The following is a 23822-nucleotide window of genomic DNA, read 5'->3' as shown; positions in this document are numbered from 1 at the left end:
TCCACCTCAGCAAGATTTTGGTGGGGTTTTTGTCTGTTCTGTGTTTGCGTGGGAGGCAGTGTAAGCTTTTCATGGAGGGAAAGGCTTTCTCCATTGGAAAGAAGTGAGCTAATTATGTCTCCCATAAAGAGATGTAATTGGTTTTCTTTTCTGTAGAGAGAGGATGACATGAACAGCATCCCTTGCCTTTTCATTCCAAAACTCTGTTGTCACCATATTGCTGAGTCTTGGAAAACTCCCCGATTCACAGGTCATTTTCACATGTTCCAAACATCTGGGAACAAGATTCAGCTGACTGATGAATGTGATCTCTGGCAGAAAATGCTGAAAAGTTGGGGAGAGAGTGGGATAAATCTAGCCCAGATGTCCATTTCAAATATTGCTGGTTTCAAATTTAGCCTGCCATCTTCTTAGCAAATTGTTTGCGAGCACTTTTAAATTTGCACATGTAAGTGTTATCATAAGTATTTGGCAAGTGCAAGGGATTTTGAATTAGATTGTGAAAGGAGGATGCCTGTATATGTGCCTAAGCATCCCAAGGTGAACAGGCTTCAGATGGTATGATTAAGTGAACCCCAGTTTTCAAATTTTCTTCTGTTTTTGGAATGCTTGCTCTGCCACTTTCAGGAATAGCTAGAGTAAGCATGTCCAGCCAAGTCCATTCTTTTCAGAGAATTAAGCTAATTTGCTTATCGTTAGAACTTTCCTGTTGCTTCCTCTATGTAATTTTTGAACAATTAGTGCTGTCTTTAGTGATGTGTTATCACCTGACATAACAAAGTGTTGCTTTTCTTTGCTCTTCATCAGAAGCCAAATAGCTTTGAACTCTGCATTAGATATGTTGTATATGGCAGGTGCAAAGGAATGAGAAGAGACTCAGGTAAGCAGTGGCACTTCAAGGTGGCTATTCTGAAGACGCACAATGCACATCAATACCTTCAGAAATAATGAAAATACCACCTTCCTCAAGTTTTAAATGCCTTGAAGTCTTTGCTCTTCCTGATTTTCATGCAATAGTGCTGCGTTGGTGGGTGCATCTGCACTGCAGTATACCACTTGTCATAAATATATAGGTTGCTTTGGAGTGGCACAGGTAATTCAAGGCAGAAGTTTTCTGTAGTGCAGAAGTGATTGTCACTGTGTGGAAAAGATAATCTGTTTTAGGATAGGGAATGCTTTTAGCAATGATTTAGTATGGTGAAGCTGAAGAATTCACCCTTAGAACTCAGAAAGGCTCAAAAATAGTGCAGGATCTGGGAAGTAATGTTCAAGGCACAGGTTCATAAATAGTGAGACAGGCCTCGTGTTACAAGACCTGTCTCCAGGGACTTAGAACTAAAAGATGGAATTTGCTGTTCATTGCTGACTGACTCTGGTCTCATTTAGTAATAAGAATCTCATGAACTTTGAGATAAAGAGCTAATGCTAAGTGCTTACCAATGCTGAGTACTTCTGAAAGTCCAACCGGACTGAATAATGTATTTGAAAATATAATGAAGATGTGGAAAACAATTGTATTCAGCTCCAGAGAATGTGAGGGACATTTGGTTAAGGACATGACCAGAAATGTCTGAGCCCTCCTTTCTCAAGGAGTTTTGGACAATGTGGAGAAGGAATGATTTGTCTTGTCCTGATGGCCTGTTCTGAGATGCTCGAGAGCCTATCTTTACAATGTTGTTTGTAAACCTTCCTTGCTGAGAGGTTTCTTGATCCTGATATTGATGTTGATACGCTGCAAGATGTCATCAGCACCTCCAGCAACAAGGGGCTGGTGTGTGATGGGAAGGATATGAGAAGAGCAGAGAGAAAATAGCTGAGAAACAAAATGTTCCTTCGTTGCTGTCTTTGATCTCTTAACTCCCAGCTGTGAGAGATCCTGGATGCTGATGGCAGCAATTGATTAATTTTCTGCTGTTTCTATTGCTTGTACAAAACTGAGGAAGACATTGTCTTCTCTGAGGGGAGTACAAGTCTTCTGTTGCAGACCGAACCCGAGGGGAGACAGGGATTGAGCATAGGCAGCCTCAAGAATGAGGCAAAATACGCAGTTTTATGTCTTAGTTTTATTTCTTGCTCTTCTTTATCTTTCTACCTGTTTCTTTGTACTACAATTACTGTCTTATGAGCCATCCTTTTGCAGATTAAAAACCGATGGAAAGCTCCCAGTCAGTGTTGCTATCTGCTGCATCCCTGATGCTCAAGGAAGAAGTGGCAGGCACCACTGACAAAGCTGTTGCATCAGGACTAGCATCATCTTGAAAGTTTGCGTCATTTCTCAGCACTGATGTGTGGTAGTTGAAGGGAGGGAACAATTTTACAATAGCCATTTAACTGTCCACCAATAGTTTCCTCCTGACCTGGGTCCATTAAGCTAATTTTACTGTGTGAGTCACCAAAGAGCTGAGAGTCACAGGCTATGAGCCCATCTGCTGTTGGCTAAATCCAAACAGGTAGCCCAGAGATGTAGGTATTGAGAGGTCACTGATGATTTTCCGTGCTGTTCAGTCCTGTCTTGTAAGATATGAAAAGACATGCTGGTGATTGAGGTGGGTCTGCATTAAAAAATTATAATCTCACATGTAGATGAGTGGGCAGGGATGTTTGGAACTGAAGTGCTGGTTCATGTCATAGTAGAGATACAACTGTTATGGTCGTGTCATTATAGAGAGATACCAGTTATGGTCATGTCGTTATAGAGAGACACTGAAGAGGCACATTCCTCAAACACAGTCTGCTCAGAGCACTTGTTTGATGGACAAAGCAGACTAATTTCAACATCATGGATACGAATAAGTAGTTGTTGGGATCAGTGTCCCTAAGATGGGATGGACATAGAAGTGCTAATGTAGAGCTGGTGCAGTCAGGCAGGAGCTGCTGTTCATGCTGCAGTGTGATAGAAACTGTTGCTGACCTGCTGTGGTAGAAGAGCTGGGCTGAAGGGTTGCTCGGCCTTCCTGAGTATGCAGCTGCTGGCTCCGCAGTTTGGCAGAAAGTCAGCTGCTGATTCCTCTGCCTGCAGCTGCCAGGCCTCCCCTCAAGGCTCCCTCTTTATTGCAAAGCGAAGTGTAAACATGAACGTTGTGAGTCTGTGTTGCCCTTGGCCTTTTCGCAGTTCCTGGATGAGGTCCATGCTGCTGTTTGTCTGGAAGCATGTCCCTCTAGGAGGTGCAATTGTGCTTCAACAGCGTATTTGGAAAATGGAAACAAAGGGAAGAGCTGCAGGATGCTTCAGTCTGTGCTTCTGTCACTGCCAGCTATGAGGGACTATCAGGATGGAACATCCCTCCTAGATATCAACTGTTTGTATCTCGCTGAATTTATTAACTCAGCTGAAATGAGATCCTAATATGCAAGTACATACAAATATCCATCTAAAGAGTCAAGGGGAGCCCAAAAGTCAAGGACAGGATAATATAGTAGAATAACAAAAATCATATTATCTGTTTTCCACTCTTTGAAATGATTGATATCATTAGACTTGTTGTGGAGCAGGGCAAGGCAGGGATGGATTGTGGGATTCTGCCTCCAATCTCTGCAAAGCTCCAGCTATTCTGCCCTCTCCTGGAGTAGTTGTTACCTGCCTTATTTCTTAAGGAACCAGAGATGGCCATTAAGGAAAGATGTAGAGAAGGAAACAGCAGCAATCCTATTGATTGCTTCTGGAAAAGCATTAGAGAGAAAATGTAAAGGACATTTGTGTAAGACGATGCCAAAGAGCTGAACAAGGCCGGTCTGACTAATGGAGAAAAAGAAGATAGGGAAAGAGGCTAGCCAAGACACATAGGAAATTGTGAAGAGTTTATCCTTTGAAGCTTTTCCAAAATTGTACTCTTAAATTTCTCTTCCTACTGATGGTGGACTCCTTTAAGGATCCAGTCCATGGTACTGTCAGCATCACTTCGCTGTCTCAGTCCCTTTCCTGGATGCTCTGGGAACCCCTCTGCCTTATCATATCCTCAACCAATGCTCTCAGAAACTCTGCACTACATTTTTGGCAGAACGTTATGCTGTGCTGTGCTATACTGCCTCCTCTGTGCTTGCCCGTATTACCTTAATGGGATTCAGCACCTCCTGGATCCTTCACCCACTCTTTGGCTCAGGAGTTCCAATGTTGTGTTTGGTACTGCCCATATTAAATCTGTGATGTCTCAAATAATACAAGGAGCTCTGCACTTGTATTATTTGAAGTTGAACTCTATACCACTCGATTTTGCAGCTTGTTTCTCCTCTGTGTGTAGTGACTATGCTTCTGTAGCTGAGCATAGCAGCCCACAAGACATTAAGTGTTCTTGAAGATACCTTCTACCTCCAGTAGAAGTAACTTCTACTGGGGAAAAGTGAGTTAAGAATTGCACACCTTTCCTGAGCTGCTGCACAGGGCCTCCTGCTTTTGCATTAACATGCACATCCCTGAAACGAGCCAGAAGTTTGTTGGTCCTTCAGGGGGAAACAGCTGCAGGTGAGTACTGCCTACAGCATTGCTTGTGGAGTCCAAACTTAAATTTCTATATTTAAGGTGAGCACTGCAGGTCTGGCGTGGCAGGGAGGGCAGCTCGCATGAGAGGGACTGAGCGCGCTGCTCTGGAGCTTTGCTGTGGCTGCTGCTTGGGGGTGGCGAGTTCGTCATAAACACGGGGCTGGCTGCACGTGAATGCAAACATTCTGCTTTGGGTCAAAGAAAGCACAGTGCTCATTAACATTAAAAACCAAGATAAGGAGGGGAGAAGAAAGGCAAGTCATAGATCAGGTTATTTCTCCTGCAGAGCGGCTGTTGGTTTGTGCCCCGTGTCCTGCACTACTCGGCGATGGCAGCCAGGATGTGGCACTCACCGAAGGTGACAGGCTATTTGCCTTTGGGTGTAAGGGGCCAATTCTGCTGACTGCTGGCAGAGACTTGCATGTCAGTCACTCATTAGCTGTGTACCACCAGGCAGCAGATGATCTCAAATGCTGAATGAATAAATCCACTCCTTGTCAGCTCCCATCAGTGTCTCTTGCATGAAGCCCTGATACTTCTTAAAGAAGCATACGCTGCAGATAAGTCACAGTGCCTCGGTAGCCTATGGCTCAGTGCTGAGCAACACTGCAACCATTAACTACTGACTTAAACCGTGAAGTCCCTGGGTCAGATTTTCCATGGTTAGATAACCTGTAAGATCCAAACCCCATCACGTCAACACCTTGGAATCAATATGCCAGGCCAGGCCAAGAGTCCTCTCCTGTTGTGGAGGTGTGTTAGCTCCAGCAGAAAGGATTTCTGAGAAAACTCTCACAGAATCCATTCAGCTGACTTCATACCCTCAGACTTTATGCCAAATTTTGAAATTCAGTGGAGCTTTAGAGTTGCAGTTTTGAAGGGACTACGGAAAAATACTTGTTTCAATAAAGACAAGTAGAAGCTGACATTCTGTTGTAATAGTAGTTTGTAGAAAATAAATTTCCCCACTAAAGCTTCATGGTATAGAAGTTTACACATGCAAATTTCAACATCAAGTATGCATCTCACTTGCTTCTCACACATACCTATTTTCATTTTCATTTATAAGGAAATAGCTTTGAGAAGCACACATGCAAACAAAAATTGTAGTGGAATACGCTCATAATAGAGCTTTCAATAAAATGAGGAATTGCTCAGCTTTCCAGTAATTTTGTCTGTCTGTTGTAAGTATTTTGTACAGCATTGTCTAGCTGCCTGGTTCTGTGGAGTTCTAAGTCTGGTTTCCTCCCTCATTTATCCACTTTTTACAGAATCTTCTTGTAATTACTAGTACATGGCAGAAAACCTGAATTCATGTTAAAGCATTTAATTAGTCAAAATTGTGTAATAGAAGGTTTCTTCCAGATACCACTTAATGATCATTAGAAAGTGTGATTCAAAGTTCACTTAAGTCAATTGATATCTTTTGTTGACTTCAGTAGATTTTGAATCTGGCGCAGTATATTCAGAAATGTGAAGCTAATGGCTACAGTAGCAGCAGGACATACTCTCCACAGATGGACAACTTCTGTGGTTCTCCATTTGCTCCTGTGGCCTGCTGAAGAGATACAATTTCCTCTGAGGAAGGAGAGTAAAGTAGTGGTGGAGCAGAGGGAACTGGAGTTTTGCATTATTCCTCTAAGGATTGCGTTGCCCTGGTGTTGCACTTTGTCATTAGCTGAATCACTGGAGCATCCTGTCAAATCAGCCTCCTGCATAGATTTTTAAAAGTTCTAATTGACACCTGCAAGGTTACAAGTTAGCCATGTGTTCCCATTTGCCCTCCAGAGTATTTCGCAGCTCTTTCACCCAGCTCCAAGGTGCTGGAGTCAGTAACCTGCCTTGGTATAAGGCAACCCAGGCTGTAGTTGGGACCCTGTGACATGACCTGGCATTTGTGTGACAAGGAAAGCTTTGCTTTTTTCCTTCCTCTTTTAACTATTATGCAAATGTTTCTTCATGTTTCCTGTTTGTCACAGACTCTGAGCCTCCCTAGACAGGCTATTCTGAGCTTGGCCTGCTTTCTGATAATTGCATCTGCATTAAAGCAAACACCCCTGCAGGGTTTCTCCGTTCCCCTGTCCTTGCTGGCTCTGGGCTGGACAGCACTCTGTGGCTTGCAAGCGCAGGGATGCACAAAAAAAGCGTGCCAAGGGCTGGCCACGCTCTGGGGAAGAAGGCAAAGCTGCATGCTATTTCAGGCCTCTTTTATTTTGCTGGTGAGTTCAGATACCTCTCCTTTGTTAATGACATGGTGGCTGCTAGGTCCTCCTGAGTCATGCATCAGTAAAATCACTACTGAGATCTACCATCCAACCCATATCAATAACCGGCTTCTCCGTGGGGATATAAAAAATGAATAGGATCCGGGAGAGCCACCCGTCAGTAATGACTGCGGTAGTAATTTTGAGAAGGAGATATGTTGCATGGTTTTGTGAACTATTGTTTTTATTTGGAAGGGAAAAGAGGCAGGACGCTGCTGTAAGTTTTTTGAGGATGATCTTTATCAGACTGCTGGGAATCCCTAGTTCTTGAAGAAGGACAGCCACAGGTGTCTTGCTCCTCTACACAGGGCCAAGGCCTGGACTATGAGAAGTACAGTAATGACACTTTTCCTTCATAAAGCCCTTTTTTCACTGAAGGATTGTACAAAGTCTTACTGAGATGACTGAATTAGTTTTGTCCGTGGTTTACAGCTAGAAGAGGTATCAGACTATGGAAAGCTGACTGCTGCCTGCACTGGAGTTGTGCAATGCACCACTGAACTGAATACATCGTAGTGAAATGCGGCAAGGCACATCCAGACAGATGCTTTCTGCATACCTGGGATTGAAATCAAGACTTCCGAAACTGTATTTCCTCTCAGAATTTAGTTCCCAGGAAGTTAAAAATACGCACAGAACTTTCCACAGTCACACACTTGAAATGATGACAGTAAAGTAACTCAGATTATGTCTTTTTAATTGGTTCCTGGCTTAAATTTGTAGGTAGTAAGTAGATATTTTGGCTTTCTGGTCTGATTTTCTCTTACTGAGCATAGGCCATGCAGTGCCATAACTAAATTCCCTCCTCCAAGTGGTAGTCATAAATCACTGCCTCTTCTCATGCCTTAGGACAGTAACCAAACAAGACCTTGACTGGATGCTGCCATCCATCACTCAGTTGTCTCAGTGTACGTTGCCACCCCATTCACCAAGAGGTTTTTCAGAAGTGAAGCTCCAATGCAGTTAGACAGCCCATCTGCAGGGAATTTCATCTTTCACAGGCAGGATATCCCTCAGGAGGGAGAGAATAGGGTTGGATGCTACAACTAGTGCAATGGTCACATTCCCCATGAAATACCTGGTCTTCACCATCCAAAAGTGGAGACCAACTCCAGCTTTGTTGGAGTTCCAGTTTCTGAGCAGCTGTGGAACATGGTGCTTATGGTGATCCTCAGTGCTACTGAAAGAGTGTTGTGGGAGTCAGTGCTTCTTTTTTTCCTCTTGAAGCAAATCCAACTTTCTCAATTACAGGGCTGAACAAGCCCTCTGCAAATATCAGTGCATATCTTGTAAGAGGAAAGAGTAACAAGTCTTTTTGAAGAGGAGACAAAAATGGAATAAACTAGCTCTCCCCCTGGTTCCCCCTGTTTTTTTTTTTTTTGGGTGGAATAGCTGTACAGTTGAGACCTACCCAACTTTTGTTTCCTATTTGTATAAGCATCTTTCATCTAAGTGCTGGTCATGAGTAAGCTACACCTACAGAGCTGTCATCATCAAGTACTGTATATCACTGAATTCATAGCAGTTCTGGCAGTGCTGAACTGCGTACATACGTGTTTACATGCATCCTTCACTTCTCTGAAAGAGCTATTTCCAGAGATCCCAAGTGTGGAAGTGGATCCCCCAAAAGACTTTTGACTCCACAGAGAGCAGTAAGGGTCTTTGAAAGACTAAGATTGACACATGTACACCCTTTCCTCCATCTTGGTATGCGAGGAAGGCCAAGGGTGATGTGGTGCAAGAGTTGCTTTTGCTGGTTTTGTGTGGTGGTGTAGAGGAAGAGAGATCTGGGATGATAACCAGCATGCTGGGAAATCCTCCTCATCTACACAATGCTGGAAAATGAACTAATTTCCTGCTGAGTATCTTACTGGCATTCAAGCAAACTTGTCTGTGTTCAGGCTTAGCAGAGAGTGATATCTCAGGAAATTAAAGGACATCAAGAACTAGAGGTATGCTGGGGCAAATTCCTAATTACTCGTCTCATCCCTGCAGGGGGAGATGTTAAGGGATGGCTTTGTAGTTTGTTCATGTTTTGTTTGTTAGCACAGCAGCTCCAGGACAACCAGTTATTTGAAGAAGTTGAAAAAAACCCTACCTAGTTGTCCTTGTTTGCTTCTTTAGGTCTTTTTCCTACCTTTGTGGATTCCTGGAAATTTGTCGTGCCCGACTGTGCAATGCTTAGACTGCGTCTTGTTGCAGAGTTGATTTCAGTTATCTACAGTCTCTGTAGTGCTACATTAACTCCCTTCGAGTTAGCCTAGGTCAAATCAAAGTGGTCACAGTGTGGCTTCGAGCAGCACAGAGCAATTTTGCTGGCAGCTGAGGAATTGTACTGACTCCATCTCTAATGAAAACCTTCAGTAAATTCAAGTTAAAAGCACCACGACAGTCATGATAGGAATTTTTAGTGAGATCTGGCCTTTCACTAATTACAGGAATTTAGTCACAATCTGTTAACTTTAGTTGAAGGCACGGTCTTAGAAGTAGCCATGCTTGGACAGACTGGGAATTGAGAGAAAGCACAGTCTTGTGCTTAAGGCTCTGAACACTGCGTCTCCAGTAATCGGGTTTAATTTCTTGTTGTGCCTTGTGCTTCCTATGTCACTTTTTATATTTCTTTCCCTTTCTGTGCCTCAATTCTGCAGCTATAAAATCGCATTGCTATCTGCCTTCCGCTCTTTGTCTCCCCTGCATACACTGCAAGTTCTTCAGGATGGGAATTTTCCAATATTAATTGAGGATGCAATACATAGTGCAGCGTGGCCACATCTGTGCTTGCGAGAGGTCAGGAGAGCCCAGAGTGGCATCTTAGAGGTTCTGTACTTTGAGAATATGTCATTGGCTTTGGGTTGTGAGTCAGGAACAGCCTTGAATGCTCGTGTAATTCCTACAGCTAATTTTATTTGGTAGATTTGGGACTTTTCTTTCAACCTTGAAATTTTACTCATTTTCTGTCCTGCAGGGCAGGGAGTGCTGAAGCTGAATAAATTGAATTTTTCTTAAATTATTTGAGTGCTAAATATGATACATTGTTATAAGTTGCCATATCCTCTGCATGTAAAAAGGAGTGGAAAATTGATAAATGGGAAGTAAATGTGTGACGATATCTAATGTATTCTAAGAGCAAGCTTCTAATCTTCTTTATTTCTTTTTTTTTTCTTCCAGGTGGAGCGGGAAATAGCCATCCTGAAGTTGATAGAACATCCCCATGTTTTAAAGCTGCATGACGTTTACGAAAATAAAAAATATTTGTAGGTATTACTGGTTTTTGCCAGAGAAAGGGAAAGGGAAGGAGGAAGCAAGGGAGGGAGAGGAGGGGTTTGGAACTTGGTAACATTTGTGAAATAATGAAGAAGGGTATGTTTTCACCCTCAGCTGATGTCCGTGTGATATCTGGTACTTGGATGAGGAAGGAAAACTCCTTATTTCCTTGACTTTTCTCATTTTCTTCTCTGTACTTTACTTACATGCTGTTTCTTTTCCTACATAAAATGGAGGAGAGAGTACAAACCAACGTTTTCTATCAAACAGCAAGAGGAGAGGAATGTTTGTACCTGTAAGATCTGGAACCATTTTAAATCAAAATTGTAACAAACTGTTGCAGTGGATAATTTGGATAACTCCTCTTGCCTAATAGTTTTCGTTGAAACCCTTGACTCTCACTAACAATATTTTAAATTTGCCCCATCAATAAAAATTTTTGGTTTTAAGGGCTGCTGAAATCTCCTGATGTAGTAACATTTAAGTAGCAAAGCCTTTTTTTTTTTTCCAGATCATTGCCAGTGCCAGACAGGGATGTTGTCCACAGACAGAGTTGATTCAGCTTGACAGAGCACTAGATATGTTGAATCTGTTGTCAAGCAGGCCACATTAATCTTGGCACAACAGGAAAAAAAAAATCAATGTTCTCCAAATGGAAAAGGGCAACCCAGTAGGGAACTCAGTGTTATTTTCAGCTTTTTACCAGGTTATTGCAAGTAGAAGAGAGTGGTTAAAAAAAAATTAAACTATTTTTTAAAACCACCATCCATTGGTGACCTCTCCTTTATGTCACAACACAACTGTTTACCCAAAGAAAGTGTGCTGAATGGAGGTAACAATCCCTCATGGACTCTTCAGTCGGACTTGTTACTGGAGCAATGAATTCCTGTTCCAAGAAGCAAGGCCTCTGTGCCTAAGGGTTAGCTTAGTGGAGCAGGCAGTAATTTCTTTTGGATTCCCCATCCTACTCTGGGGCAGAGCCTGCCATCCGCGGTGAAATGCATTTGCCAGAGTGAGCTCGTGCAGGCCCTGAGTGGAAGCTGGCTCAGATGTTCTCTGAGCTGCATGCCGAGTGCTCTGTCCTCAGTGGCATAAATGGTCATGGCTCCATTAAGCCCAGTTTTCCCCAGCTGAGGACAGAGGCTCAAACCTAACGCAGCCTGCTCTGTGTGCAAAAGGAGGATTGCAAAGGGAAATGAGGCTTTACAGCCAGTAAGTTCTCCTTTGATCCTGAAAAGAGAGGCACCATTTGTAAGAGTCCATTCCACTGTATTCTGGTTTAAAGGGGGGTAGGATGAGGCCCCAGGCTTTCTTTTGGTTAAGAGAGAGGGAATATTCTTCTTTGTGATCCTTGTGTGTTTGTATATTGTGTAATCTTAGGTATACAGGCACACTTGCATAAGCACAGCATACAGCTGATGTGTTCCAGGTAGGTGTGGTATACTCAGGCAATGTAGACAATGTATGAAGAAGAAAAGCCATGATCATCACTTGAGGTGAAGGGATGGGTTATAGAGGTGCCTAAGCTTCCTTCTTGCTCTGAATGCCTGTGAAGCCAGCAGCTGACCTAGGCTGTCCTTCTTTACCCCGAAGATTTGGGGGCCGTTTTGCTCCATGTGAAGCATATCTAGTGCTCAGAGGAGTACGGATGGTCTTTCACCAAGATTTCAAAAAAAAAAAATAACTGCATTGATTGGCAGGAAAATATCTTCCTGCTGAAAATCACTTTGAAAAAGAAAGCATCCCATATCTTTAAGCTACATCTGCATATCCTGACTTCTAAAAAATGTGGGGCACCGAAGTGGGCTTTGCCAGTGGCTGTTTAGCCTTTAACAATCACTGAGTCTTCTTTGTGCTGTAGCTCCTCTGCGTGTAAGACTGAGCTGGCTGCATCTCCCCACAAAGGCGCTGAATCCCTCTGCTGAAAGACACTGACTTGGTGGAAGAGCCAATGGCTGTTAATTATGTTTCATTTTTTATTAGTCACTATTTTAAAGAAAGGGCACAATGCAGAGTTTCTGCCAAGCCTCCGTGTTCAAAATTAGAAGTAGCCGTGGCCTTGGATAAATCTAAAAGGTGGAAGAGAGTGCCTGTGGAGGGGCGAAGTGTTACAAGCAGGGGGGGCACTCAGAAGTGTCTTATGTGTGTTCTTTCCCAAATAATAAGACACATTGACCTCTAGTTCTCACTAGCATTAAAAAAGGGGTCGCTCTCTGGTTGCGGCAGCACCTTTCCATCATGCTTGCCATCTCAGCAGTAGCAGTAGTGGCATGGTTTCAGAGGACCCCGTGAATTATGGGTGATATTTCAGATGCCAGAGACTAATCATGATGCAGCGCTGGGGAGGATTTCCTCGATAAATGTTAATTTCACAAATCATGTTTGACTTTTGGTTTATGATTTAATTTGTGACAAGGGGCTTTGGTTGAGTAGATTCCTAATGCAACCATGAATCAAATCCTTTTTCCACAGTTTATTTAACGCTGAAAATGACTTTTAAAAAAATAATAATAAAAATCTGCTAGCATATCTGTGTTAGCGTAGCAGTAATTTTCTGTTTGTTTTGGTGGGGTTTTTTAACCAAGATGGTTGGAAAGATGGAGATAATTATGACCTCTAAGACTTCCAGCTCTTTATCCAGCATTTTGAGTTGTCTTATTTAGTAAGACTGTGGACTGCAGTTCTAGGTGCACAGGGGAAAACATGACTGCACTGTGGCTCTCTGTATTTGTGCTAATATACCACCCCAGATATACATTATGTTGACTAAACTAGCAATGTCACTAACAGTTTAATTATTTTGTATTTGTTGTATGATCACACTGACAGCCTTCAAGCAAAATTGGAAGTCCACTTAGAAATAGCTATAGAGAATCTATGCCTCCCTCTCTCCCATCATAAAATCTTAATAGACAAAACAGCCAGGAAGGGGTGATCATCCTCCCATTTTAAAGATCAAGAATGAGTTAAAGTAGCCTAGTATGGGATAAGCCCAGAGTTGTTTAAGAACTTACATTGCTAATTCATAATGGGCAACGATCAGTGAGCTACCAAATTTGTGTATGCACCAGTCATTTTGACTAATCAAGTTCAGACAGTCAGGAATTTTAGGGAAATGTAAGTAAACTAAGGGAATGAGCAAGATGATAACAAAGCAGATAAAGTTTTGGTGTATTCTGTAATGCATATTGGAGGGGAGACACTCTTTTGGTCATATGGTTTCTGCATTGTAAATGAACTGTGTGAGCTAGGTGACGGTCCTCTTTTCTCTCTGCTATGTATAGAAAAGGTGTTTCCTGAACTGTCCCTAGGTAGAGTTTGTGTAGCAACCAGAGAGGAAGGCAGAGTTCCTACACTGTTAGCGGCACTACCACTGTGAATGAGCAGGAGGTTCTCGTTAGCAGACTTCTTGAGGCTTAAATAAGAAGAAACACACAAAGCCCAGTCCTTCATGAGTGAAGTGGTTGGCTGAGATTCTTTCTGGGAAGCAATCTCATGCTTTATTCTTAAATCTCTGATATGTACATTTACTGCATTTTGTGCAGTAAATTCAGCTTTCCTTTTGATCTTAGAAAAGCACTTGTCCCACTGTTGGAGAAGCTGTTAGCATGGCAACCTAAGTGCCATCATATAGTCCACAGGAGATGTACCTTCCCTTTCTAAAGCGGATAGAGCTGACTGAAACAGTTTTGCTGGAGAACTCCCAACAGGGCTGGCATTATCCATTTGATCTTGTTTGATTAGCTATTTAGTTTAAACCATTGGGGGTTTGATGGAGAGTGGAAATGAAACAGAATAAACACATCCTAGGACCACTCCGTGCACTTTTTTTTTAGATGTTTATACTAGTATTTCTTCATTCTCTTTCCATCAATGCCTGTGTGTATATATATCTGTACATTTCTATTGATAAGTGCATGCAGGTATTTTTATATAGATTTATATTGATTAATTTTTAAATCTTCACACTTAAGATTTCAAATTTTCAAGTTTTGTGTGAGCATTTATTTTAAATTTCTGTATTGTCCAACTTGATCAATATTTTAAACCAGAATGTGTTTTGAGAGAAGGAGTGGACATCAAAATATTCTTCTCTGAAATGCGCCATGCATTCATCAGCTCTTTTTCCAAGCACAAGTTCCTTTCTCATCACTGGACAAGTACCCAAGCCTCTTTGCAATGTACACAACACATCACCTCCTTATTTCAGAGGTGAAGGTGCTTCCCACTGAGCCAGATAACAAAATTAAAATGTCCTCCTGCCTGTGCACAACTCATGTTTCTGGCTAATACAAGATCAACTGACAGCAGGAGTCAAAGATTTACAGCTCTGGTGGTGTCTGCAGAGACATTCATGCTGCCAGTCCTCTCCTGCAGGATTTTCCTGTAATTCTGTTTATTTTTGTTGAAAACTAATTGTGAGGTGCCAGAGGGTGCGAGAAAGAGAAAAAAGGGTTCTTACATAGAATCATAGAATGGTTTGGATTGGAAGGGACCTTTAAAGGTCATTTAGTCCAAACCCCCTGTAAGGAGCAGGGACACCTTCAACCAGATCAGGTTGCTCAGAGCCTCATCCAACCTGGCCTTGAATGTTTCCAGGAATGGGGCATCCACCACCTCTCTGGGCAACCTGTTCCAGTGTTCTACCACCCTTATTGTAAAAATTTTTTTCCTAATGTCTAATCTGAATCTGCCTCCCTCTATTTTAAAACCATTACCTCTCGTCCTATTGCAACAGGCCCTGCTAAAGAGTTTCTCTCCATCTTTCTTGTAGGCCCCTTTAGGTACTGGAAGGCCGCTGTAAGGTCTCCCCAGAGCCTCCTCTTCTCTGGGTTGAACAATCCCAATTCTCTCAGCCTGTCCTCATAGAAGAGGTGCTCCAGCCCTCTGGTCATCTTCGTGGCCCTCCTCTAGATTCTCTCCAAAATGCATGTTCTCCCAACATGCATGTTCTTCTGCTATTGGTAGCCCAGAATTTTGACATTCGATCCATCTGCAGGGAAACCTGTCTAAAGGCAGAAGGACAATTCAGAAAGTTGGAGCATTTCCAAGGGCTCCATGCTGAAAATTAATTTTGTGGTAGGTATGCTTCTTGGTAGTCTGGTTGTGGAGTGTCAGATGCTGTGGATACAGGAAAAGAAAATAGAACAGGATTGGAAGACAAAATGATCTTCCACCTAAGCCTTGATAAGAATTAAGAGAAATATTCATAACCACCTGCTTTGATCCCTTTTCTTCTGCTGTTGACGTGTTTTAGTACTGTCATGAATTACAAGCTCGTATAGCCAAAGGAAAGCCAGTCAGCTGTAGTAGGGGAGCCAGTGCACATGAGGTTTTGAGTCAAGGGTGGGCCTGGAGATGTGGAGCTGGCTAGAGGCCAGGGGCAGGGGAGAGGATGCTGCACTGAGGACAGGTGTCACCACTTGCAGGACGGACGCCAGCCTGGCACAAAGGAGAGCTTGCACAGAAATGGTGGTAGAGATGATTAATACTACACTTGGTGCAACACGGTCTTAATAAGCTCCACCCAAAAACCTGGCTGTATCTTCTGCCTAGTTCCTGACACGTGCACTTGCATACCATCCAGGCCGTGGTTCTGGACTTGGGGGAAAGCAAACCCATAGTGGAGCAATTCTGTGATGTGCGCAAAGGTCAAGGGAAAATGTAGCTCCACAGCCACAGTGTATTGACACGCTTAATTTCTTTCAGGCTTCAGTAGGCAGCGTGTGTGTGTCTGGGCCCTAGTTGTTAAAGGAAGGGCCACTTAGCTCTGAAGAACAAAACCCCAAAGTATATGGTCACTAGCAGAATTGCAGCAGTGAGTTGATAGGTGTTGGTTCATATCTGCCCATCTTGTGCTGAGGATCCCTCTGGCTGAATCCATTCCTGTGCCCAAATAGGAGGCTGCTACAGTACCTTGCTATTCATGACTACACACCATGAAGGCACAGCTCAAAACATCTTTCATCCCCAATAAGTCAAAGGTACAGAGCGCAACAGTGTAATCTCATCCTACCTCTCTTTTCCCCAAAAGCCCCAACCTGTTTGTGTCCAAATGTAGTGAGAAATCAAATACAATCTCCATTCAAACAAGCAGACTGCAGTTAAAATTGTCTTTTGGAAAAAAAAAATCTAATGCATGCACATTTTCTTACAGGTGAGGACAAAATAATTTAAAAAAAACAGTGTTCTTGGGCTGGTGCCAAATTAGGGTTTAAAAATTCATGCCAGCCATAAGAATTTATATAACTTCTGAATAATTTATAGGCCGTGCTAATAACAAGGGGTTTAATATCTGATAGAGATTATTTAATCAATAGAAAAGAGTGCAACAAAAAAGCCATTAAAGAATTACAGCATGTCAGTCTTGGCTGGGCAGCTTTTAACCTCTTCCCTGCTACACATAGGTCTGTTCATATGTATTTATGGAAGGACATTTTTGATGTAGGGTGGTACCATGGAAGAGGAATCACCAGGAATTCTTTTTCTAGAGACTTTTCTTTGGCAATCTGCTGTTCCAGACAGATCCCTTACTAATTCACTAGAGCTTTGAAATGTTTTCTAACTCTTAGCTGAGTTGATCAAAAGGTATAGTTAGTTTCTTGCAAATAATCTGCTGGGGATTTTGGATTACTGTGAGATGGTTCAGACTTCATCAAGATTGGTGGCAGTGCTTAGCACATGCCATTTGTGGGACAGTTCTTTCCATGGACTGCCCTTTCCATTTTTGTTGGATACTGTGGCCAGACTTCAAGAGGTTTTTACAGATGTGGCACTAATAAAGATAGGGACAGAAAAGAACTGAAGACTTATCTGTCTTTTTAAGATTGCTACTTGACTTGTGTTCCTGGCCTCCATAATTGCTTAGACATCTGCGTCAACTCCAAAGTGTCTTGATCTGTGCCATATTCCCTGGTTTTAGAATTATTCTCATGATTTTCATGTAATATTCAACTCTAAGTGATAAAACAGAGTACTTAAGCTTCTCAGTGGGTGTGGTCATTTCATGAAATGTCTTACCCGTAGGCATCACAAAGCAGTACACTCTTGAGCATAGAGGAAACAAGCAGACACTCTCCTGATTTGTCTTGTCTTTATGTGTATCTCTTTCTGTATAGTTGCATCTGGGATTTACATCTTGCTGGAGTGCACACCTCAAGTTCTACATCTTAAAAGCTAGCCAGTGCCACATGAATGTCCAGTCTAACTTCTCACATAACGAAAGTCCTAGGACATCACCCAGTGGTGTATGATGGTACTCAGTGGTACATTCAGGCTTATGTAGAAGGCCAACCTACTTGTTTAGGTTTAAGTGAGATTGTGTGTCGTATATGTACATATCATACCATTTAATAAAAAATGGAATATAAACTGGTTCCCTAACAGACAGCTAATTGCATACCCTGTTATGAACAAACCTTCTATTGCTTAATCAAAACAAGAAGCTGTGTGAATTGACCACCATTCCTGGAGCACCAGAGAGTATTTGTTACTCTTATTTCTTTGCATTTATAATACTTACCTGAAATTCAGTATGAGCTTTCATCTAAAGACCTCTATCCATTTAAGTTTTATAATAATAATTTGTATTGCCCAAGAGGACCTAATTTGTGTAGCTGTGAATGTCTCATGAATTATCTTCATCAGTAAAGCTGAGAAAACAGGAGCTGCATACCCACACTGGGATGTATAGTGATGGGCTGCTGCAGGCGATCCTATCTGGCAAGAATTTTGGTATTTCGCACTATTCTTGCTAATGGCTTAAAGACAGTTTTTTATTCTTTGCAGATCGTAAATGGTATGTTTGTTTGGAGTTTTTCTGGCATAAATATCTGGCAATGCATGGTCCTGATGTTCTCTGTGCCAGTTAGTCTTTCTTCAACAACATTTTTATGGGCATTGCTCAGAGCCAGCCTGTTTCTTTTGTTACAGTCCTGCTTTGGAGGTAGCATGTAGCTGCCCTGCCTCAGTGAGAGCTCTGTGAGCTATTCCTCAAAGTCCCCTAGGGCTTGGGCAAAAGCACCATTAAATAAGGTGCAGCATAGTCCATCAGATGGGAAGGAGAAATCATCACCAAAACTGTCTTTGTTGCTGTTTTAAGTGATATTTTCATAGTATTGTAGTGCAAAGGCTGGTTGTGGAGAAGACCTTGCTGTGCTGGCACTGGACAAGAATGGAATGAAAACAGAGCCTATGCCCTTGTCAGTTTACAGTCCAAAACACAAAGCTTTTGGAAACACAACACTGTTGGAAACCTGTGACAGGGAAGTCCAAGCTACTGTCAGGCATCACAGCAAAGAACAGTCTTTAGGATGGGGCTGAAGAAAAATCATGATGTAGCTCTGTCATTAACAGTGATGCTCTTCCAAGTGTAGGGAGTGTGTTGTGAGAGCACAGAATCATTTTCCTGGATATTTAACAGGTATATGATGGAATCTGGCTTTAGAAGCTGCTCAGAGACAGAAGTCAACCTCAAAGGCCAAGGAAGAGATCCTAGATTGTTTACCAAAGGGCTTATAAGGTATCTAGAAGTGAAGGCAACTAGTTCATGTTAGATAAAGTATTAAAAAAGGAGAAAATGGAGGCATGGAAGGAGTGGTCAAACTGGAAATCTAAAAAAATTACATTGCAGTAATGATTTGATGTCTATTTTGAATTGCCAGCAATGGGGCAAGAATGTATTTATCAAAGTGAAATAAATGATGATGAGTTAATTTAGATAAAAGCTATTTAACTAAAATTAAATAAGACATTTTAGCCATGTGGATAGATAGGAAAACCATCATCTTAGAGGTATAGTAAAGAAAACATCTAGAAGATACCAGTACAGCCAAGTTGTAGGGAGCTGAAGAAAGCCTGAGTCAAAGGTAGCACCTGCACTACAAGCCTGAATCATAATCAAGCAAGCACTGTTGTCCCTAGGAGCAGAGAAAGGAAGAAGTGGAATGGGGTGGTGAGGCTAAGAGTTCTGTTTTAACTTTTTCTTGTTTGGGCTTGTGATAGGACAACCAAAAACATTATACATGAAAACTAACATCTTAGTTTATAGAGGAGAAAAGGAAGAAAATACAGATTTTTTTTTTATGTGAGTGCCTAGATTTTGCATTTTTTGGTGTGTTTTGGGGCAGAAGTCACAGCTCTCTTTTTTTTTTTTTTTTTTCAGGTTCTGGTAGTGGCATCATAAGTCCTCACAACCCTGTCAGATAGTTAGTGTAGTTGGATATAGCCAAAAAATATGGTGATTATAGACAAAATTGTTGATCATCAGATATTTATTGATCATTCCCAGGGGAAAATGGACCATCCTCTGTGTTTATAGAAGTCCTACTGACATAGAGGATTTGGAAAAGACTAAAATGACCTGAAGGATTGCAGGTCAAGTGTCAGGTGTAGGACTGATGTGAAACTGGTCAGCTGTCACATCTTGTGATCCTCAGAATACAGGCAAGTTGGGGTTATGAGGAGGAGAGGCACAGTCATTTTTTTTGTTGGATTTCCAGTCCAAACTACAGAACAACCCACAGTCAACCATGGGGAGGCTGCTGTGAATTAGAGACCTCTGGAGTCTGTGCTGGTTCCTAGTATAGCCAAAATCTGGGGGGCACAAAGGTGGTTTAAGACCACATTTCTCCACGTTCATCTTGGCTACTCCATCTCTTTCACATTCAGAAATCATCCTTTGCTGTATTCTTTAGTTTTCATTATTACTTCTTTACTATTTTGGTTCCTGAAAGAGTGAATTAAACAAACCAAAAAGAAAGAAAAGAACCTAGGATTATTCTAAGTTTGCTTTTATAAGCTGCACGCACATCTCTGATATGATATGTAGTGGGTCATTTGAGGTTAGGAACTTACAGCTTTTATTGTGGAAGTGGTGATGCTGGGCTAGAGATGGAAGAATGGCAAAGGGAACAGATAGAATGCTGCTGCCTACAATCTTTCTATTCCTCCCCAAGAGATTAATTTATTCTTTTATTAAGCATTCAACTTCTTTGTCTTTAAAGACCAAAGTCTTATCTCCTTCAAGCTCTGAAACTTAACCAGAGATATTTTGTTTCGTGTCTTGGTTTGTAGCAGGGACATAAGATATCATGTAAGACATGGGCCTTGGTGTCTTTTTGAAAGCAAGCTGTGGCCTGTGAAAACTTTTGCAACTGCTTAAAGAATATATCTAGTGAGGAAAACACATAATCAAAAATCTATTATTTTTAACACCACATGCACTTGGCTTCATAATGAGTTGCAGAAGCCAATGTTTTCTTGCTTTTCTGGTGTCCTGGCAAGCAGAGAGGAAATTGGTGGTGGGGACAGTATGGAGTAGAAGACAAAAGGGACCACGGGTGCTAATCCCAGCTCTGATACTGGGTGACTGCAACCCTGGGCAAGTCACTTTGCTTCACAGTTCCCTACCGGTAATGAACAGGATGCTAATACTTAGAATGCTTCTCTCATGTGAAATGCAAGGATTAGAAGAGCTGGTGTGTGTCCAGAGCATCCGAGATGTGAGAGCTATGTTCTCTTACAATCTTTTGTCCTAATACAGCTCCTCTCTTTATTATCACAGTAGGTAGCATGCATACTAACAGCCAGAGTCTGAGTCCTTCCTTTCCCCGAACCTCCTTGCAACAGCTATTACAGAGTAGGGTTTCCTGCATTTTTACAGTGGGAAGACTGATGCTGTCAATCTTACGTAGACATGATTTTTAAAAAAGCTTCATTCACCAGTAAGTTACTTTTCATCTCCAAATGTAATGCGAGACTAGTTCTGGCTACAGTTCTGGGATTTTTAGAATTCACTCCCCTGCTTAGAATAAATGGGAAAAATAGTATCATAGTGAGATGAGAACCTGTCACATCTGGGAAAGATAAAAGGGAAGGGGAAACTCAGAAAAAATACTTCTTATGGTTTTTCTCGCCTATGGGCTATGTGTTATTTACCTTCTCCTAGATCCTCCAAGAGCTAGCATTGGCATACTTCCAATCCTTTAGCACTTTGCTGAAGTAAAGGATTTTAAATGCTGATGTGGACTCAGGAAATCTGGACTGTCTTCTGTGCCACAGATTTAGGAAAGATGTAGTGTCTATATGCCTTATTTCCCAGCCTCTAGAATAAGGCTCTTTCTTTATTTTGCTTTTTCTGTTTGGCTTTTCAGTCTGTATTCTTTTATGGAGTCACTCGGACACACTCACACATACAGACATAGATGGACAGATACATATATACAGCTTTCAGTGGGGATTCTGTAAGCTGTACAGGGGTAGTTAGAACTGCTGCAACACTTGGAAGTGTTTAAACCCCTCTTGTTGGCTCATTTGGAAATAATGTGCCATGTAATGCACCAGTGAAACATTGGCTTGCACAGAGATGGAGGCAGGTGCTGAATTATGCCCTTGTTTAATCAAAAATCTCCTAGTTCGGGGCTATCCTAAAAAAAACGGCATTGTGCTGGAGGGAATAGGATTGGCGGGTGACTAGCTGCAAATCTGAACTCAGAAATCCTAGCTGCAGCATAACCACGTAGTACTTGTAGAATGATCCCTGCAGCATTTATTTGTTGCACTTGACCAGTGGGAAATGTGTTTGTCGTCCTTCTCGCTCCTGTCATGTTGGGGGCTTTGTCAGATCAGAATACATCGTCACTGCGCTTCTCTGTGTCCCTTGACATGTCATAGGCACAAATCTTTTTCAAATGTTCTCCCCTGTTCATTTCCATTATTACATCTGGTGCTTCTAGGCGGCAAGTAAAAATGAATAACCTTGTAAATGCTCCCTGTCTTTCAATTTGTTTTATTTTTCATACAACGTGTCAGTGCATTTTTGTTGAGTGTTTTTAATAAGATGAAGTTGATGAAAATAAATTGCTTTGCAGTTCCTGCTGTGGGTGACAGAAATGCTGGGTCTGTAATTTTCCAAAACTGTGCATTTGAAACCAGTGTGGAGGGTGTTCTGTATGCCTGTGACTGCAATCATCTTTGTAAAATACCTCCCAGGAAAAGAAATCAGCTATCAATTTGAATGTTGGGGGCAAGATGCGCTGCTGTATCCAGCTTCTGCTGGGCACAGTGAGAGAGGGAGCTGTCAAGGAGAATTTAAGGATTGATTCTGCACCAGGCTTGGGTCTGCCACATGGGATAGTGAGCCAGATCTGTTGCTAGCATGAGAGGGAGGATGAATTATATAGCAAACCCTCTTATCAGAGTGTCTGTTAGCCAAGGCTTGGAAAGTGAGGATTGGAACTTGAAAATGTGGACACCCCAGTGCCCATGGCTACTGCACATCAGCTTTCTTCTGAGTGGTTCAATGTCTTGCTCAAAAACTGTAATGCAGATAAACGATGATCTCCATATTACCAAAGTGAACTCAGTAGACAGTCTAGTAACTGCTTATCTCTTCTTGGAGAGAAGATAACCCACATATTCAAAATGTGATTTTCAAGTAAAGAGTTTTCTCTTTTTTACTCATTTTAATGAAAAAAAAAAAAAGGTAAATATTACAATATTTCTATTTTGATAAAAATTGCAGAAAATACCATTTTAATTCCTTATAGTTTAGAATTTCACTTTGTTGTCCGCTTTTTTGTGCTTACGTACTACTTACTTAGCTGGCAAGACCATATTAATGCCTGTCTCTTACGGCATTCTCTGCTGCATTTCTGTAAGGCAGGGAAATGCTTTCTCATTGTGCTGGCTGGGAGCTGACGCATGGAAGTCACACAGGAGCTGATGATGGACCAGACACTCAGGTCCCACTTTTGCAACTTCAAGGCTAATGCCATTACCATTAAGCCAATTTTACTTTCCTCGAAACAGCTTTTGCTCCTTCTACTGTTCCATCTTTTTGGAAACATTGAAAACAGGAATAACTAAGCCCCCACATTTATAATAATCTTCTCCTCTTTCCATTTCAAATTCACTTGGAGATTGTGCTGCTTGAAGTACAGAAAAGACAGTATTAATTATTTTCATTGTCCACTTAAATTTGAAGAGTTGGATTAATACTGGTAATAAAACTAGCTTGCTGTAAAGCAAAGCATTACAGATGGGGATAATACTGCACATACAGGTTAGCCTGGTCTGCTGTACTGTTGGGAGAAGACAACAGAGAAGCACACTCAAAATTTGGAAAAATACTTAATTCTTGTTTGCAAGTTTTCTGGGGATGTCTCTCAAACAGGCTGCTGAAGGTTTGAATGCCCTGTTCACCCCTGCATTGTTGCTTTACAGCTTTCAGGTCGCATGCCTTGCCGTGCAACCCTGAAACTCACTTCAAAGGAGTTAGGCAGTAAGGGAGGAGTGCAGGTTTCTGCCTCTCTTACAGGGTTTAAAACAGCTAACAGAACCAAAGAACAAAAGTGATTTTTCAATAACAAGAATAATAATTTATGTTCATACTTGTCGTTTCAGATTCTGAATAAATAATCTCACTGCGTAATTTCCTAATTCTGTATTAGAATAATATATGCTAGGCAAAGAAGCAAGGAGACAGTAGAGCACGAAATCACAGCAGAGATGGAAAAAGTCCATGGAGGTTTCAAGCAGTCCTCTTGCCAATAGAAGTCTATTGCTTAGTCCATATTCTATCTGGATTATTTTTAAAGGGTTCAGTTGACAGTGTTCCTACCACTTCCTTGGGGAAACTATTTCATTCCCACTATTAGGCAACATTTCCAGAGATTTACTAAGTTTTCCTCTGCCTGGCTGCCTTTCATTACACCTACTTACAACAAGACGGTCCATCCATGGCAAATCCTTCCCTTCCAGAAAATTTCACTCTCCTCTGTATGACTGCCGGGAGTGTTATGTGAGATCTGGGGTTT

The 23822-nt window shown here is 41.8% G+C and overlaps 1 protein-coding gene across 10 annotated transcripts in view; it reads left to right on the top strand.

The window, feature by feature from the left end:
- The window catches only part of BRSK2 (BR serine/threonine kinase 2), a 331752-nt gene that overhangs the window by 210145 nt on the left and 97785 nt on the right, over positions 1-23822 (top strand). For all 10 annotated transcript variants that reach the window (XM_086749316.1, XM_086749315.1, XM_086749314.1 and 7 more), the window contains exon 3: positions 9910-9995. In XM_086749316.1, the coding sequence (XP_086605442.1) occupies positions 9910-9995 (86 nt within the window). The remainder of the gene's footprint in view (positions 1-9909; positions 9996-23822) is intronic.

The sequence above is a fragment of the Chlamydotis macqueenii genome, chromosome 5 (assembly GCF_036417535.1).
Source record: "Chlamydotis macqueenii isolate bChlMac1 chromosome 5, bChlMac1.mat, whole genome shotgun sequence".
NCBI lineage: Eukaryota > Metazoa > Chordata > Aves > Otidiformes > Otididae > Chlamydotis > Chlamydotis macqueenii.
The sequence above is the reverse complement of the archived record's forward strand: the minus strand, read 5'-3'. Positions and strand labels throughout refer to the sequence as shown.